This window comes from Saccoglossus kowalevskii, chromosome 17 (genome assembly GCF_978046115.1).
Source record: "Saccoglossus kowalevskii chromosome 17, keSacKowa6.1, whole genome shotgun sequence".
NCBI classification, from domain to species: domain Eukaryota; kingdom Metazoa; phylum Hemichordata; class Enteropneusta; family Harrimaniidae; genus Saccoglossus; species Saccoglossus kowalevskii.
This window is the reverse complement of record NC_140657.1, coordinates 23,554,091-23,570,193: the sequence shown is the minus strand read 5'-3', so window position 1 is coordinate 23,570,193 and position 16,103 is coordinate 23,554,091. Positions and strand designations below refer to the sequence as shown.

The following is a 16,103-nucleotide window of genomic DNA, read 5'->3' as shown; positions in this document are numbered from 1 at the left end:
ATGTACAGGTCTTATTGTAAAGTAGTGCGTATGTGCATTCTATGCTACAAACTGTAATGTGCAGGTCTCATTGTAAAGTAGTGTGTATGTGAATTCTATGCTACAAACCATGTGCAATGTGCAGGTCTTATTGTAAAGTAGTGCGTATGTGCATTCTATGCTACAAACTATGTGTAATGTCCAGGTCTCATTGTAAAGTAGTGTGTATGTGCATTCTATGCTACAAACCATGTGCAATGTGCAGGTCTTATTGTAGAGTAGTACGTATGTGCATTCTATGCTACAAACTATGTGCAATGTGCAGGTCCTATTGTAAAGTAGTGCGTATGTGCATTCTATGCTACAAACCATGTGCAATGTGCAGTTCTTATTGTAAAGTAGTGTGTATGTGCATTCTATGCTACAAACCATGTGCAATGTGCAGGTCTTATTGTAGAGTAGTGTGTATGTGCATTCTATGCTACAAACTGTGTAATGTGCGGGTCTCATTGTAGAGTAGTGTGTATGTGCATTCTATGCTACAAACTGTAATGTGCAGGTCTCATTGTAAAGTAGTGCGTATGTGCATTCTATGCTACAAACCATGTGCAATGTGCAGGTCTTATTGTAAAGTAGTGCGTATATGCATTCTATGCTACAAACCATGTGCAATGTGCAGGTCTTATTGTAGAGTAGTGTGTATGTGCATTCTATGCTACAAACTATGTGTAATGTTCAGGTCTCATTGTAAATAGTGTGTATGTGCATTCTATGCTACAAACCATGTGCAATGTGCAGGTCTTATTGTAGAGTAGTGTGTATGTGCATTCTATGCTACAAACTATGTGTAATGTACAGGTCTTATTGTAGAGTAGTGTGTAAGTGCATTCTATGCTACAAACTATGTATAATGTACAGGTCTTATTGTAGAGTAGTGTGTATGTGCATTCTATGCTACAAACTATGTGTAATGTGCAGGTCTCATTGTAGAGTAGTGTGTATGTGCATTCTATGCTACAAACTATGTGTAATGTGCGGGTCTCATTGTAGAGTAGTGTGTATGTGCATTCTATGCTACAAACTGTGTAGTGTGCGGGTCTCATTGTAGAGTAGTGTGTATGTGCATTCTATGCTACAAAATGTAATGTGCAGGTCTCATTGTAAAGTAGTGCGTATGTGCATTCTATGCTACAAACCATGTGCAATGTGCAGGTCTTATTGTAAAGTAGTGCGTATATGCATTCTATGCTACAAACCATGTGCAATGTGCAGGTCTTATTGTAAAGTAGTGTGTATGTGCATTCTATGCTACAAACCATGTGTAATGTGCAGGTCTCATTGTAAAGTAGTGCGTATGTGCATTCTATGCTACAAACCATGTGCAATGTGCAGGTCTTATTGTAGAGTAGTGTGTATGTGCATTCTATGCTACAAACTATGTGTAATGTACAGGTCTTATTGTAAAGTAGTGCGTATGTGCATTCTATGCTACAAACTGTAATGTGCAGGTCTCATTGTAAAGTAGTGTGTATGTGAATTCTATGCTACAAACCATGTGCAATGTGCAGGTCTTATTGTAAAGTAGTGCGTATGTGCATTCTATGCTACAAACTATGTGTAATGTGCAGGTCTCATTGTAAAGTAGTACATATGTGCATTCGCTACAAACCATGTGCAATGTGCTGGTCTTATTGTAAAGTAGTGCGTATGTGCATTCTATGCTACAAACCATGTGCAATGTGCAGGTCTTATTGTAAAGTAGTGCGTATGTGCATTCTATGCTACAAACTATGTGTAATGTGCAGGTCTCATTGTAAAGTAGTGTGTATGTGCATTCTATGCTACAAACCATGTGCAATGTGCAGGTCTTATTGTAGAGTAGTGTGTATGTGCATTCTATGCTACAAACCATGTGTAATGTACAGGTCTTATTGTAAAGTAGTGCGTATGTGCATTCTATGCTACAAACTGTAATGTGCAGGTCTCATTGTAAAGTAGTGTGTATGTGAATTCTATGCTACAAACCATGTGCAATGTGCAGGTCTTATTGTAAAGTAGTGCGTATGTGCATTCTATGCTACAAACTATGTGTAATGTCCAGGTCTCATTGTAAAGTAGTGTGCATGTGCATTCTATGCTACAAACCATGTGCAATGTGCAGGTCTTATTGTAGAGTAGTACGTATGTGCATTCTATGCTACAAACTATGTGCAATGTGCAGGTCCTATTGTAAAGTAGTGCGTATGTGCATTCTATGCTACAAACCATGTGCAATGTGCAGTTCTTATTGTAAAGTAGTGTGTATGTGCATTCTATGCTACAAACCATGTGCAATGTGCAGGTCTTATTGTAGAGTAGTGTGTATGTGCATTCTATGCTACAAACCATGTGTAATGTACAGGTCTTATTGTAAAGTAGTGCGTATGTGCATTCTATGCTACAAACTGTAATGTGCAGGTCTCATTGTAAAGTAGTGTGTATGTGAATTCTATGCTACAAACCATGTGCAATGTGCAGGTCTTATTGTAAAGTAGTGCGTATGTGCATTCTATGCTACAAACTATGTGTAATGTCCAGGTCTCATTGTAAAGTAGTGTGTATGTGCATTCTATGCTACAAAATATGTGCAATGTGCAGGTCTTATTGTAAAGTAGTGCATATGTGCATTCTATGCTACAAACTATGTGCAATGTGCAGGTCTTATTGTAGAGTAGTGTGTATGTGCATTCTATGCTACAAACTATGTGTAATGTACAGGTCTCATTGTAAAGTAGTGTGTATGTGCATTCTATGCTACAAACTGTAATGTGCAGGTCTTATTGTAGAGTAGTGTGTATGTGCATTCTATGCTACAAACTATGTGTAATGTGCAGGTCTCATTGTAGAGTAGTGTGTATGTGCATTCTATGCTACAAACTATGTGTAATGTGCGGGTCTCATTGTAGAGTAGTGTGTATGTGCATTCTATGCTACAAACTGTGTAATGTGCGGGTCTCATTGTAGAGTAGTGTGTATGTGCATTCTATGCTACAAACTGTAATGTGCAGGTCTCATTGTAAAGTAGTGCGTATGTGCATTCTATGCTACAAACCATGTGCAATGTGCAGGTCTTATTGTAAAGTAGTGCGTATATGCATTCTATGCTACAAACCATGTGCAATGTGCAGGTCTTATTGTAGAGTAGTGTGTATGTGCATTCTATGCTACAAACTATGTGTAATGTTCAGGTCTCATTGTAAATAGTGTGTATGTGCATTCTATGCTACAAACCATGTGCAATGTGCAGGTCTTATTGTAGAGTATTGTGTATGTGCATTCTATGCTACAAACTGTGTAATGTGCAGGTCTCATTGTAAAGTAGTGTGTATGTGCATTCTATGCTACAAACCATGTGCAATGTGCAGGTCTTATTGTAGAGTAGTGCGTATGTGCATTCTATGCTACAAACTGTGTAATGTGCAGGTCTCATTGTAAAGTAATGTGTATGTGAATTCTATGCTACAAACTATGTGTAATGTACAGGTCTTATTGTAAAGTAGTGCGTATGTGCATTCTATGCTACAAACTGTGTAATGTGCAGGTCTCATTGTAAAGTAGTGTGTATTTGCATTCTATGCTACAAACCATGTGCAATGTGCAGGTCTTATTGTAAAGTAGTGTGTATGTGCATTCGCTACAAACCATGTGCAATGTGCTGGTCTTATTGTAAAGTAGTGCGTATGTGCATTCTATGCTACAAACCATGTGCAATGTGCAGGTCTTATTGTAAAGTAGTGCGTATGTGCATTCTATGCTACAAACCATGTGCAATGTGCAGGTCTTATTGTAAAGTAGTGTGTATGTGCATTCTATGCTACAAACTATGTGTAATGTGCAGGTCTCATTGTAAAGTAGTGTGTATGTGCATTCTATGCTACAAACTATGTGTAATGTACAGGTCTCATTGTAGAGTAGTGTGTATGTGAATTCTATGCTACAAACTATGTGTAATGTACAGGTCTCATTGTAGAGTAGTGTGTAAGTGCATTCTATGCTACAAACTATGTGTAATGTACAGGTCTCATTGTAAAGTAGTGTGTATGCACATTCTATGCTATTAACTATGTGTAATGTGCAGGTCTCATTGCAAAGTAGTGTGTATGTGCATTCTATGCTACTGACTATGTGTAATGTACAGGTCTCATTGTAGAGTAGTGTGTATGTGCATTCTATGCTACAAACTATGTGTAATGTACATGTCTCATTGTAAAGTAGTGTGTATGCATATTCTATGCTATTAACTATGTGTAATGTACAGGTCTCATTGTAAAGTAGTGTGTATGTGCATTCTATGCTACAAACTATGTGTAATGTACAGGTCTCATTGTAGAGTAGTGTGTAAGTGAATTCTATTCTACTAACTATGTGTAATGTACAGGTCTTATTGTAGAGTAGTGTGTAAGTGAATTCTATGCTACAAACTATGTGTAATGTGCAGGTCTCATTGTAGAGTAGTGTGTATGTGAATTCTATGCTACAAACTATGTGTAATGTGCAGGTCTCATTGTAGAGTAGTGTGTAAGTGAATTCTATGCTACAAACTATGTGTAATGTACAGGTCTCATTGTAGAGTAGTGTGTATGTGCATTCTATGCTACAAACTATGTGTAATGTACAGGTCTCATTGTAGAGTAGTGTGTAAGTGCATTCTATGCTACAAACTATGTGTAATGTACAGGTCTCATTGTAAAGTAGTGTGTATGTGCATTCTATGCTACAAACTATGTGTAATGTACAGGTCTTATTGTAGAGTAGTGTGTATGTGCATTCTATGCTACAAACTATGTGTAATGTACAGGTCTCATTGTAGAGTAGTGTGTAAGTGAATTCTATGCTACAAACTATGTGTAATGTACAGGTCTCATTGTAGAGTAGTGTGTGAGTGCATTCTATTCTACAAACTATGTGTAATGTGCAGGTCTCATTGTAGAGTAGTGTGTAAGTGAATTCTATGCTACAAACTATGTGTAATGTACAGGTCTCATTGTAGAGTAGTGTGTATGTGCATTCTATGCTACAAACTATGTGTAATGTACAGGTCTCATTGTAGAGTAGTGTGTAAGTGAATTCTATTCTACTAACTATGTGTAATGTACAGGTCTTATTGTAGAGTAGTGTGTAAGTGAATTCTATGCTACAAACTATGTGTAATGTGCAGGTCTCATTGTAGAGTAGTGTGTAAGTGAATTCTATGCTACAAACTATGTGTAATGTACATGTCTCATTGTAGAGTAGTGTGTATGTGCATTCTATGCTGCAAACTATGTGTAATGTACAGGTCTCATTGTAGAGTAGTGTGTCAGTGCATTCTATGCTACAAACTATGTGTAATGTACAGGTCTCATTGTAAAGTAGTGTGTATGTGCATTCTATGCTACAAACTATGTGTAATGTACAGGTCTTATTGTAGAGTAGTGTGTATGTGCATTCTATGCTACAAACTATGTGTAATGTACAGGTCTCATTGTAGAGTAGTGTGTAAGTGAATTCTATGCTACAAACTATGTGTAATGTACAGGTCTCATTGTAGAGTAGTGTGTGAGTGCATTCTATTCTACAAACTATGTGTAATGTGCAGGTCTCATTGTAGAGTAGTGTGTAAGTGAATTCTATGCTACAAACTATGTGTAATGCACAGGTCTCATTGTAGAGTAGTGTGTATGTGCATTCTATGCTACAAACCAGTTTGGTTCTCCACATAAAATAAATGAAAATAGGCATTATCAGTGATTTAACACATGAAATATATTGATGTATCGTAATACCAATAATGAACTTGCACCACAGCGCCATATTGAATTCAGAGTCACTCAATGAATATGACATTATTGTTCATTTGTCATTGTTATACTATAGAATACTTTATTTTCGCTTGGAATTTATTTTCGCTGCAGGGATGCTTCAGTGAAAATAAATTCCAGCGAATAAACTTTTTTTCCTATGTCTCAAATTCAACTTGTCAAAAATCAGTGAAAATATATTCCATACAAAACACTAAAAAAAGCTTTTTCAGCGAAAATTAATTCCAGCGAAAATATAGTAGTATTCCACAGTAATTAACATTCAATAGTGTGTTTCCACAACTTTTGTAGAATCTTCTCCTAATCCAATGTATGTAATATCATTTTGTACACTGCTCAGATATCAATGAATGCGAGTCTGGATATAATCCTTGCCAACAAGGTAAAGAATGTAAGAATTTAAAAGGAGGTTACCGCTGTATAAATGCATGTGAAGCAGGATTGGAGAGAGGGCGAAATGGTACATGTGTTGGTGAGTCAAACATTTTAAATTATTATTTTATTCATTATTACCTTGCCTGTAACATCAAAGATGGAAGGGAAAGATATATTAAGAGAAAAATTTCCAAACCCCTGTATTATGCGTAAGTAACAGATAACATTTTTACCTTGCCCGTAACATCAAAGATGGAAGGGAAAGGTATATTAAGGGAAACATTTCCAAACCCCTGTATTATGCGTAAGTAACAGATAACATTTTTACCTTGCCCGTAACATCAAAGATGGAAGGGAAAGGTATATTAAGGGAAACATTTCCAAACCCCTGTATTATGCGTAAGTAACAGATAACATTTTTACCTTGCCCATAACATCAAAGATGGAATGGAAAGGTATATTAAGGGAAAAATTTCTGTCCGGCGTTGTCGTTATTGTTGTCGTCGTCGTTATTGTTGACGGCGTCGTCGTCGTTGTTAATAATTGTCATTGTGTATATAACCTTTCATTGGCTACAGATTTTAATCACAAGTTTAAAAATAATATGGATAAAATGTTGTGGCTTTACCTTGTGACAAAAGTCGACTTTAGGTTCAGAGGGGTAAAAATCCAAAACCAGAATTATTGTCTAGAAAGGCTTCGATCTATATGTACATTGTGTTTGAATGTGTTTATATATAGACTTTAATAAGTGTTGTGGTAGTTTGCATGGGTCGTTTTTAAGCATTTGATGTACTGTAAAACACTTTATTTTTAGCTGAAAAAGGTATATTCACTGGATTTTATTTTTACTGAATCAAAATTAGTGAAAATCTATTCCTAGTGAGAATAAAGTAATTAATTGTGAAAACAAAAATAAAACATGGTTTTATTCAAGTTTAAAAAAAAGCAAAAGAAATACTACAAATACCCAAGGAAGGGCTTATTCTTTTCCACGAAACGAAACTCTAACCCTAACCCTAACTCGCATTTTTTTTCATTGGCCTAATAATATCTGAGAAAATTTCACACTTTGAAACATGAAATGAATAGCGCCATTAGTGTTCAGTAATTCCAAAATGGCTGTCATGTCATGTCAGCACAAATGAATCGAACTGCAAAGTAGGCGGAAAAGAGGTGGAAACTAAATATTCTCACAAATTTATTTCTGTGACGTGGCGATATTTGAAGTTGTTCAAAATTTTGGTTTAATTTCATTTTTTTTTTCATGTTTCGTTTCATTTCGTTTCCTGGAAAAGGCTAAGCCCAAGGACACAGCAAAAAAGCAAAAGACATGATACAAATACCCAAGGATGCAGCAATGTATTCACAGACTAACACTGAGTGTTTTTTGTTTTTCTTTTAGATATTAATGAGTGTCATGTAGGAAGTCATGACTGTAGTCATAACCAAGTTTGTCTTAATACATATGGTAGTTACACCTGTTTGTGTCCACGTGGATTTAGATCTCAGGGCAGAGGTAAACCATGCATAGGTGAGTGTCCTTCTTGCACAAGTCATTCAGATTATTTTATCTGTGTCAAAAATTAATGATCTTAAAGTTAATTATGTGTACTAAGACAGTTGTAATGGTGTACTCCTAAGACAATTGTAATGGTGTACTCCTAAGACAGTTGTAATGGTGTACTCCTAAGACAGTTGTAATGGTGTACTCCTAAGACAATTGTAATGGTGTACTCCTAAGACAATTGTAATGGTGTACTCCTAAGACAGTTGTAATGGTGTACTCCTAAGACAATTGTAATGGTGTACTCCTAAGACAGTTGTAATGGTGTACTCCTAAGACAGTCGTAATGGTGTTCTCCTAAAACAATTGTAATGGTGTACGCCTAAGACAATTGTAATGGTGTACTCCTAAGACAGTTGTAATGGTGTACTCCTAAGACAGTTGTAATGGTGTACTCCTAAGACAGTTGTAATGGTGTACTGCTAAGACAGTTGTAATGGTGTACTCCTAAGAAAGTTGTAATGGTGTACTCCTAAGACAGTTGTAATGGTGTACTCCTAAGACAGTTGTAATGGTGTACTCCTAAGACAGTTGTAATGGTGTACTCCTAAGACAATTGTAATGGTGTACTCCTAAGACAGTTGTAATGGTGTACTCCTAAGACAGTTGTAATGGTGTTCTCCTAAAACAGTTGTAATGGTGTACTCCTACGACAGTTGTAATGGTGTACTCCTAAGACAGTTGTAATGGTGTGCTCCTAAGACAGTTGTAATGGTGTACTCCTAAGACAGTTGTAATGGTGTACTCCTAAGACAGTTGCAATGGTGTACTCCTCAGACAGTTGTAATGGTGTACTCCTAAGACAGTTGTAATGGTGTGCTCCTAAGACAGTTGTAATGGTGTACTCCTAAGACAGTTGTAATGGTGTACTCCTAAGACAGTTGTAATGGTGTATTCCTAAGACATGTAATGGTGTACTCCTAAAACAGTTGTAATGGTGTACTCCTAAGACAGTTGTAATGGTGTTCTCCTAAAACAGTTGTAATGGTGTACTCCTAAGACAGTTGTAATGGTGTACTCCTAAGACAGTTATAATGGTGTACTCCTAAGACAGTTGTAATGGTGTACTCCTAAGACAATTGTAATGGTGTACTCCTAAGACAGTCGTAATGGTGTATTCCTAAGACAGCTGTAATGGTGTACTCCTAAGACAGTTGTAATGGTGTGCTCCTAAGACAGTCGTAATGGTGTACTCCTAAGACAGTTGTAATGGTGTACTCCTAAGACAGTCGTAATGGTGTACTCCTAAGACAGTTGTAATGGTGTACTCCTAAGACAGTTGTAATGGTGTACTCCTAAGACAGTTGTAATGGTGTACTCCTAAGACAGTTGTAATGGTGTATTCCTAAGACAGTTGTAATGGTGTACTCCTACGACAGTCGTAATGGTGTTCTCCTAAAACAGTTGTAATGGTGTACTCCTAAGACAGTTGTAATGGTGTACTCCTAAGACAGTTGTAATGGTGTACTCCTAAGACAGTTGTAATTGTGTACTCCTAAGACAATTGTAATGGTGTACTCCTAAGACAGTCATAATGGTGTATTCCTAAGACAGCTGTAATGGTGTACTCATAAGACAGTTGTAATGGTGTACTCCTAAGACAGTCGTAATGGTGAACTCCTAAGACAGTTGTAATGGTGTACTCCTAAGACAGTTGTAATGGTGTACTCCTAAGACAGTCGTAATGGTGTACTCCTAAGACAGTCGTAATGGTGTACTCCTAAGACAGTTGTAATGGTGTACTCCTAAGACTGTCGTAATGGTGTTCTCCTAAAACAGTTGTAATGGTGTACTCCTAAGACAGTTGTAATGGTGTACTCCTAAGACAGTTGTAATGGTGTACTCCTAAGACAGTTGTAATGGTGTACTCCTAAGACAGTCGTAATGGTGTACTCCTAAGACAGTTGTAATGGTGTATTCCTAAGACAGTCGTAATGGTGTTCTCCTAAAACAGTTGTAATGGTGTACTCCTAAGACAGTTGTAATGGTGTACTCCTAAGACAGTTGTAATGGTGTACTCCTAAGACAGTCGTAATGGTGTACTCCTAAGACAGTTGTAATGGTGTATTCCTAAGACAGTCGTAATGGTGTTCTCCTAAAACAGTTGTAATGGTGTACTCCTAAGACAGTTGTAATGGTGTACTCCTAAGACAGTTGTAATGGTGTACTCCTAAGACAGTTGTAATGGTGTACTCCTAAGACAGTTGTAATGGTGTATTCCTAAGACAGTTGTAATGGTGTACTCCTAAAACAGTTCTAATGGTGTTCTCCTAAAACAGTTGTAATGGTGTACTCCTAAGACAGTTGTAATGGTGTACTCCTAAGACAGTTGTAATGGTGTACTCCTAAGACAGTTGTAATTGTGTACTCCTAAGACAGTTGTAATGGTGTACTCCTAAGACAGTTGTAATGGTGTACTCATAAGACAGTTGTAATGGTGTATTCCTAAGACAGTTGTAATGGTGTACTCCTAAAACAGTTGTAATGGTGTATTCCTAAGACAGCTGTAATGGTGTACTTCTAAGCAAGTGTGCTTCTATGACATTGTGTTTCCAAGTATAACTCTACCTGATTTTTAGCTGAAAATATGAAAAATTATCTTTTTTCTAGATGTAAATGAATGCACAAAGAATCCTGGACTATGCAGTTATGAGTGTCGTAATCTACCTGGTGACTATGAATGTATTTGTCCTCCTGATCAGCATCAGTTAGCCAATAAAAAAATATGTGTGGGACTAAAATGGAGACCTAACAATGCATTAGAAAGTGGTTGTGGTAGTGGATATAGGTCAATCAGTGGAGGTTGTGAAGGTAAATATTCATGTTCACTGAGATTTTGCATTTTGTGTGCAAGGCACGATTTTTAACTTGATTGATTTTGAACTTGAATTTTTTGTTTATCTTGTCTGTATCATCGTAGGTGAAGGTCAAGGTAAATGAGGGGTAAATGTCTGTCCTTATTGTTGTTGTTGTTGTTGTTGTTGTTGTCTTCATTCTAAAACATTTACTTTTGGTTACAAGGACTCCCAACTTTTCATCCAATTTCGTTCAAACTATTATATTAACCAGTTTGGAATCTCAATCAAGTTTGCTTTTGTCTCATGTTCTCTGTATATAATTTCCAAGATATTGGTTAATATTCACTTGAAATTTCTTTCTGTGGTTACAATAAATAAAATTTTTATATGATCAGCTTCAAAATTGGAAATTTCATCATGAAATTTCAACCCAGTTCAATAGACCATTTTCCTTTCACTGCAAGATCCCGCGTTATGCATGAAATCAAACGTAAAAACAGGACAAACAAAACTCATAGCATTGTATTGGTGACAAACATCACGTGGGATTCAACAAACTAGAAAATATTCTTGAGATATTTCTACGCTTAATAATGCGCTGTACACATTTGATGATGGTCAATTTTGATGAAGTAAGGGTATTCAAACCCAATATCCCCCTGTCAAAGATCGGCCTTTCGATGTGAGCTACGAAATAAAGAAATTCAAGTTCAAAATCAGATCGTTTGATTTTTGCAACAGACGTTTAAAAAACATCAGAGAAAGGCTTAGCCTCTCAAGATGTGGACGTATTTGACAATTAAATCTGGGCCCCTGGTAAATTGTTATTCTGTACCATAATCCCTTGAGTTCGCTTGAGAAAAATGGATTTAAATAGATGGTGCCTTTTGGAGACCTTGATGCAACCCTTATATAGTACCGGAATGCACTGTCAAGTCAACAAACGCATATACATACTTAAAGCGTGGTGGTCGTCGCGCAGCGAGTGTTTGAATTTCATGTAAATAAACAATGTATTTTACACGCGTTGTATACAGTGCTATGAGTCCCATATCGAACAGGACGTGGCACGACGACTGTCGCCCTTTAATAAATAATTAATAAATCCAACTGCTTGTTTGAAATTAGTTATATTCAAAAACTAAACAAAACGATTGGATTTGCTCAGTTGGTACACATCTTCATTCTATGAAGCCGTCTTGCATAAATTGCACCACATGCTCATGGGTAATTAACTCCACCTCTGTCCACTAAGTAAATAAATGCTTATTATGCATGCTTACTCAAACTGTGATTGACAGGCATTTTGCATACATTGGCCGCCATTTTAAAATCAGTATTTGACTCCCATGTGCGAAGCACATAATGGGAGTCTTTGCAGTTAGTGTGTCTGTGTGTGTGTACGTGTGTATGTGTGTCCGACTGTTCCACTGCTATCTCAAGAACCATACATCGGTTTTTGACTCCCATGTGCGAAGCACAAAATGGGAGTCTTTGCAGTTAGTGTGTCTGTATGTGTGTATGTGTGTATGTGTGTATGTGTGTATGTGTGTATGTGTGTATGTGTGTCCGACTGTTCCACTGCTATCTCAAGAACCATACATCGGTTTTTGATGAAACTTGTTGCATAGATGCTCTGGGCCAATGCGCAGATTTGATTAGGTTTTGGTAAAAATCCATGCTCGTTAATTACCTAATTTGCATGATAATTAGCTAATTTTTAGCTGTTCTATGACTGTTCCACTGATATCTAAAGAACCACTCATTGGATTTTGATGAAACTTGGTACATAGATGCTCTGAACATATGCGCAGATTTGATTAATTTTTGGTAAAAATCCGTGCATATTAATTACCTAATTTGCATGATAATTAGCTATTTTTTAGTGGTTCCATGACTGTTCCACTGATATCTAAACAACCACTCATTGGATTTTGATGAAACTTGGTACATAGATGCTCTGAACTAATGCTAGGTTTTGATTAGTTTTTGGTAATAATCCGTGGATACTAATTACCTAATTTGCATAATGATTAGTCAATTTTCGGTTTTTCCACTGATATCTCAAGTACTAATCATCACATTTCAATGAAACTTGGTACATAGATGTCATACGACACTGCACAGACCTGATAGTTTTTATGGTAATATCAGTACATATTAATTACCTAATTTGCATAATTAATTAATTTTCAGCATTTGATATAAGTAGTTAGCATTACATTTCAATGAAACTTGGTACTTACATACTCAAGGACTATGCAGAGATTGATTGTTTTCGATAAATATTTGTGCATATTAATCACCTAATTTGCATAATTAGTTAATTTTCAGCTTTTCCACGGGTATCTCAAGTACTAATCATCGCATTTCAATGAAACTTGGTACATAGATCCTTTAGGACTATGCAGAGACCTGATTAGTTTTAGGGTAAATAATTGTGCATATTAATTACCTAATTTGCATAATTAATTTTCAGCTTTTCTACTGATATCTAAAGTACTAATCATCATATTTCAATGAATCTAGAATTATGCAGACCCAATTAGTTTCCGGTAAATATTTGTGCATATTAATCACCTAATTTGCATAATTAACCAACTTTCACACTGATATCTCAGGTACTATACATCACATATCAATGAATGTACATGGATGCTGTAGGACAATAGACAGACCTGAATAATTGTGGGTTAAAATCTGTACATATTAATTACCTAATTTGCATAATTAACCAATTTTAATCTTTCACACTGATATCTAAAGTACCGTAAAAACTCCAAAATTTCGACTGGTTTTAAATAATTTGTGTTAGAAATGTGACGTGTTTTTAGAGTCAAAATTAAGGTGCATTTTCGGACGGTCGAATTTTTCAGAATAGAAATCAGCAAAAAAAAATGGGGATGATAGACAGTGTGCTTCATTAGTTTTTAAAAAATGCAATGTCCGTCAATTGACGTAAACTTCCTCATGTTTCACGGTAAAAGCAAAGGTCGTGGCCGAGTTGTAACTCAAAATCTAAACAAAGTCATCAATCAGTGAGTATTATGACAAGCAAAACAAAACATCAAGACGCGGAGAAGAGGTCAGCACAAAACTAATAGGTCAAAAGACAAAGCTGTCTCGCACTACCTAGGAAAACTTGCGAATGTTCGAAGTACAGGTACCCATTGGACAAAAGATACATGGAAGTTTAGCAAACGATCTCCCCGACCCAGTGCAATGTATCCGGTTAGAATCAAAGCTCACGTGTCCCTTATTTGAGCACCGTACCGGTGATTTGAGGGACCAAATTCTGCCGTAAATTCGCCCTTGGATTAAAAAATATAATGGGATTTAAGAAAATAAAATGGGACTTTTAAGGTGTATTTTGGCGTCATTTTTCGGACATTTCAATCAATCCTGCAGGCTAAAATAGAGTCTAAGTTTTACCGTAGTCATTGACGTCTGTCTATTCAAGAGTACACGTGTATGATTTTTATCGTGACTAGCGTGAGCGGGTAAGCTTCCTTTCGAGAATGAGCTGTTATCACTGTGAACAATGTTAAATTATTCTTCAGATGACCAGTTTATTTTTTAAAAACAACTAATTTTTTTATTTAAAAAAAATCATGCCGTTTTTGCATCATCCAGCTTTTTGATTGGTTAATTAGCGATTTGACCTATTTGACCTAAGAGAACATGGCGGATATCCTACAGCATCAAACGTTTATACGAGACCGGAATCATTCGCTTACGATGAAACTAAGTTGACTTTTATTTGTATTTCATAACCATTCAACAAATTTATTTTGTGTACATTATTATAATCACTACTGAGTACAGTAATAATCAACAATTCAGAAACGCAGCATGCCGAGATTTTTGTGTTCGTTTTTATTTGAAACTTCGTTTATTTAGAATATATTTTCGTTACCAATAAAATAAAAATCTCTCAGTCAATCAGAAACCCGGATTCATGCCTTTGAGGAAGGTCCCGTTTGAACGCTCACATCGTTTTTTTTTTCGTTTGGGGGAAAACTAAAACTGGTCGCAATTTTCGAATAAGAATGAGTCGGCAATTTTTAGTGGAGTCGAAAATTTGGAGGTAAATAAAACACCGAAACCCGGCAAATAAATAGGCGGTCAAATTTGTAGAGGGGTCGAAATTTTGGAGTTTTCGCGGTGCTAATTATTCCATTTCAATGAAACTTAGTACAAAGATGCTCTAGGACAATGTACAAACCTAATTAGTTTGGGGTAAAAATCTGTTCATATTAATTCCCTAATAAGCATAATAATTCATAATTTTTTTGGTTCTAATCACATTTCAATTAAACTTGGAGACATAGATTTTCTGTTACATTGCGCAGACCTCATTAGTTTTACACTCAAATCTGGTCATATTAATTTTCTGATTTGCATAATTAGTTTTCAGCTAAGTAATTTCGAATTATATTTAATGTGTCTCCAATACTCTCAGCACATGGGAGTTCTTTCTAAGCTTTCTTTGATTGATGAAACTTGGTGCATAGATGCTCTGGGCCAATGCGCAGATTTGATTAGGTTTTGGTAAAAATCCATGCTCGTTAATTACCTATTGTAATTACTAATCCGTGGATACTAATTACCTAATTTGCATAATGATTAGTCAATTTTCGGTTTTTCCACTGATATCTCAAGTGCTAATCATCACATTTCAATGAAACTTGGTACATAGATGTCATCTGACACTGCACAGACCTGATAGTTTTTATGGTAATATCAGTACATATTAATTACCTAATTTGCATAATTAATTAATTTTCAGCATTTGATATAAGTACTAATCATCACATTTCAATGAAACTTGGTACATAGATGTCATATGACACTGCACAGACCTAATAGTTTTTATGGTAATATCAGTACATATTAATTACCTAATTTGCATAATTAATTAATTTTCAGCATTTGATATAAGTAGTGAGCATTACATTTCAATGAAACTTGGTACTTACATACTCAAGGACTATGCAGAGATTGATTGTTTCCGATAAATATTTGTGCATATTAATCACCTAATTTGCATAATGACTAGTCAATTTTCGGTTTTTCCACTGATATCTCAAGTACTAATCATCACATTTCAATGAAACTTGGTACATAGATGTCATATGACACTGCACAGACCTGATAGTTTTTATGGTAATATCAGTACATATTAATTACCTAATTTGCATAATTAATTAATTTTCAGCATTTGATATAAGTAGTGAGCATTACATTTCAATGAAACTTGGTACTTACATACTAAAGAACTATGCAGAGATTGATTGTTTCCGATAAATATTTGTGCATATTAATCACATAATTTGCATAATTAGTTAATTTTCAGCTTTTCTACTGATATCTAAAGTACTAATCATCACATTTCAATGAATCTAGAATTATGCAGACCCAATTAGTTTCCGGTAAATATTTGTGCATATTAATCACCTAATTTGCATAATTAACCAACTTTCACACTGATATCTCAGGGACTAAACATCACATATCATTGAATGTACATGGATGCTGTAGAAC

General features: G+C 35.9%; 1 protein-coding gene across 1 annotated transcript in view; it reads left to right on the top strand.

Moving 5' to 3' along the window:
• The window catches only part of LOC102806401 (hemicentin-1-like), a 140,397-nt gene that overhangs the window by 109,436 nt on the left and 14,858 nt on the right, over window positions 1–16,103 (top strand). Inside the window, exons 43-45 of the mRNA XM_085492155.1 lie at window positions 6,160–6,291; window positions 7,600–7,728; window positions 10,372–10,572. Of these exons, the coding sequence (XP_085348281.1) occupies window positions 6,160–6,291; window positions 7,600–7,728; window positions 10,372–10,572 (462 nt within the window). The remainder of the gene's footprint in view (window positions 1–6,159; window positions 6,292–7,599; window positions 7,729–10,371; window positions 10,573–16,103) is intronic.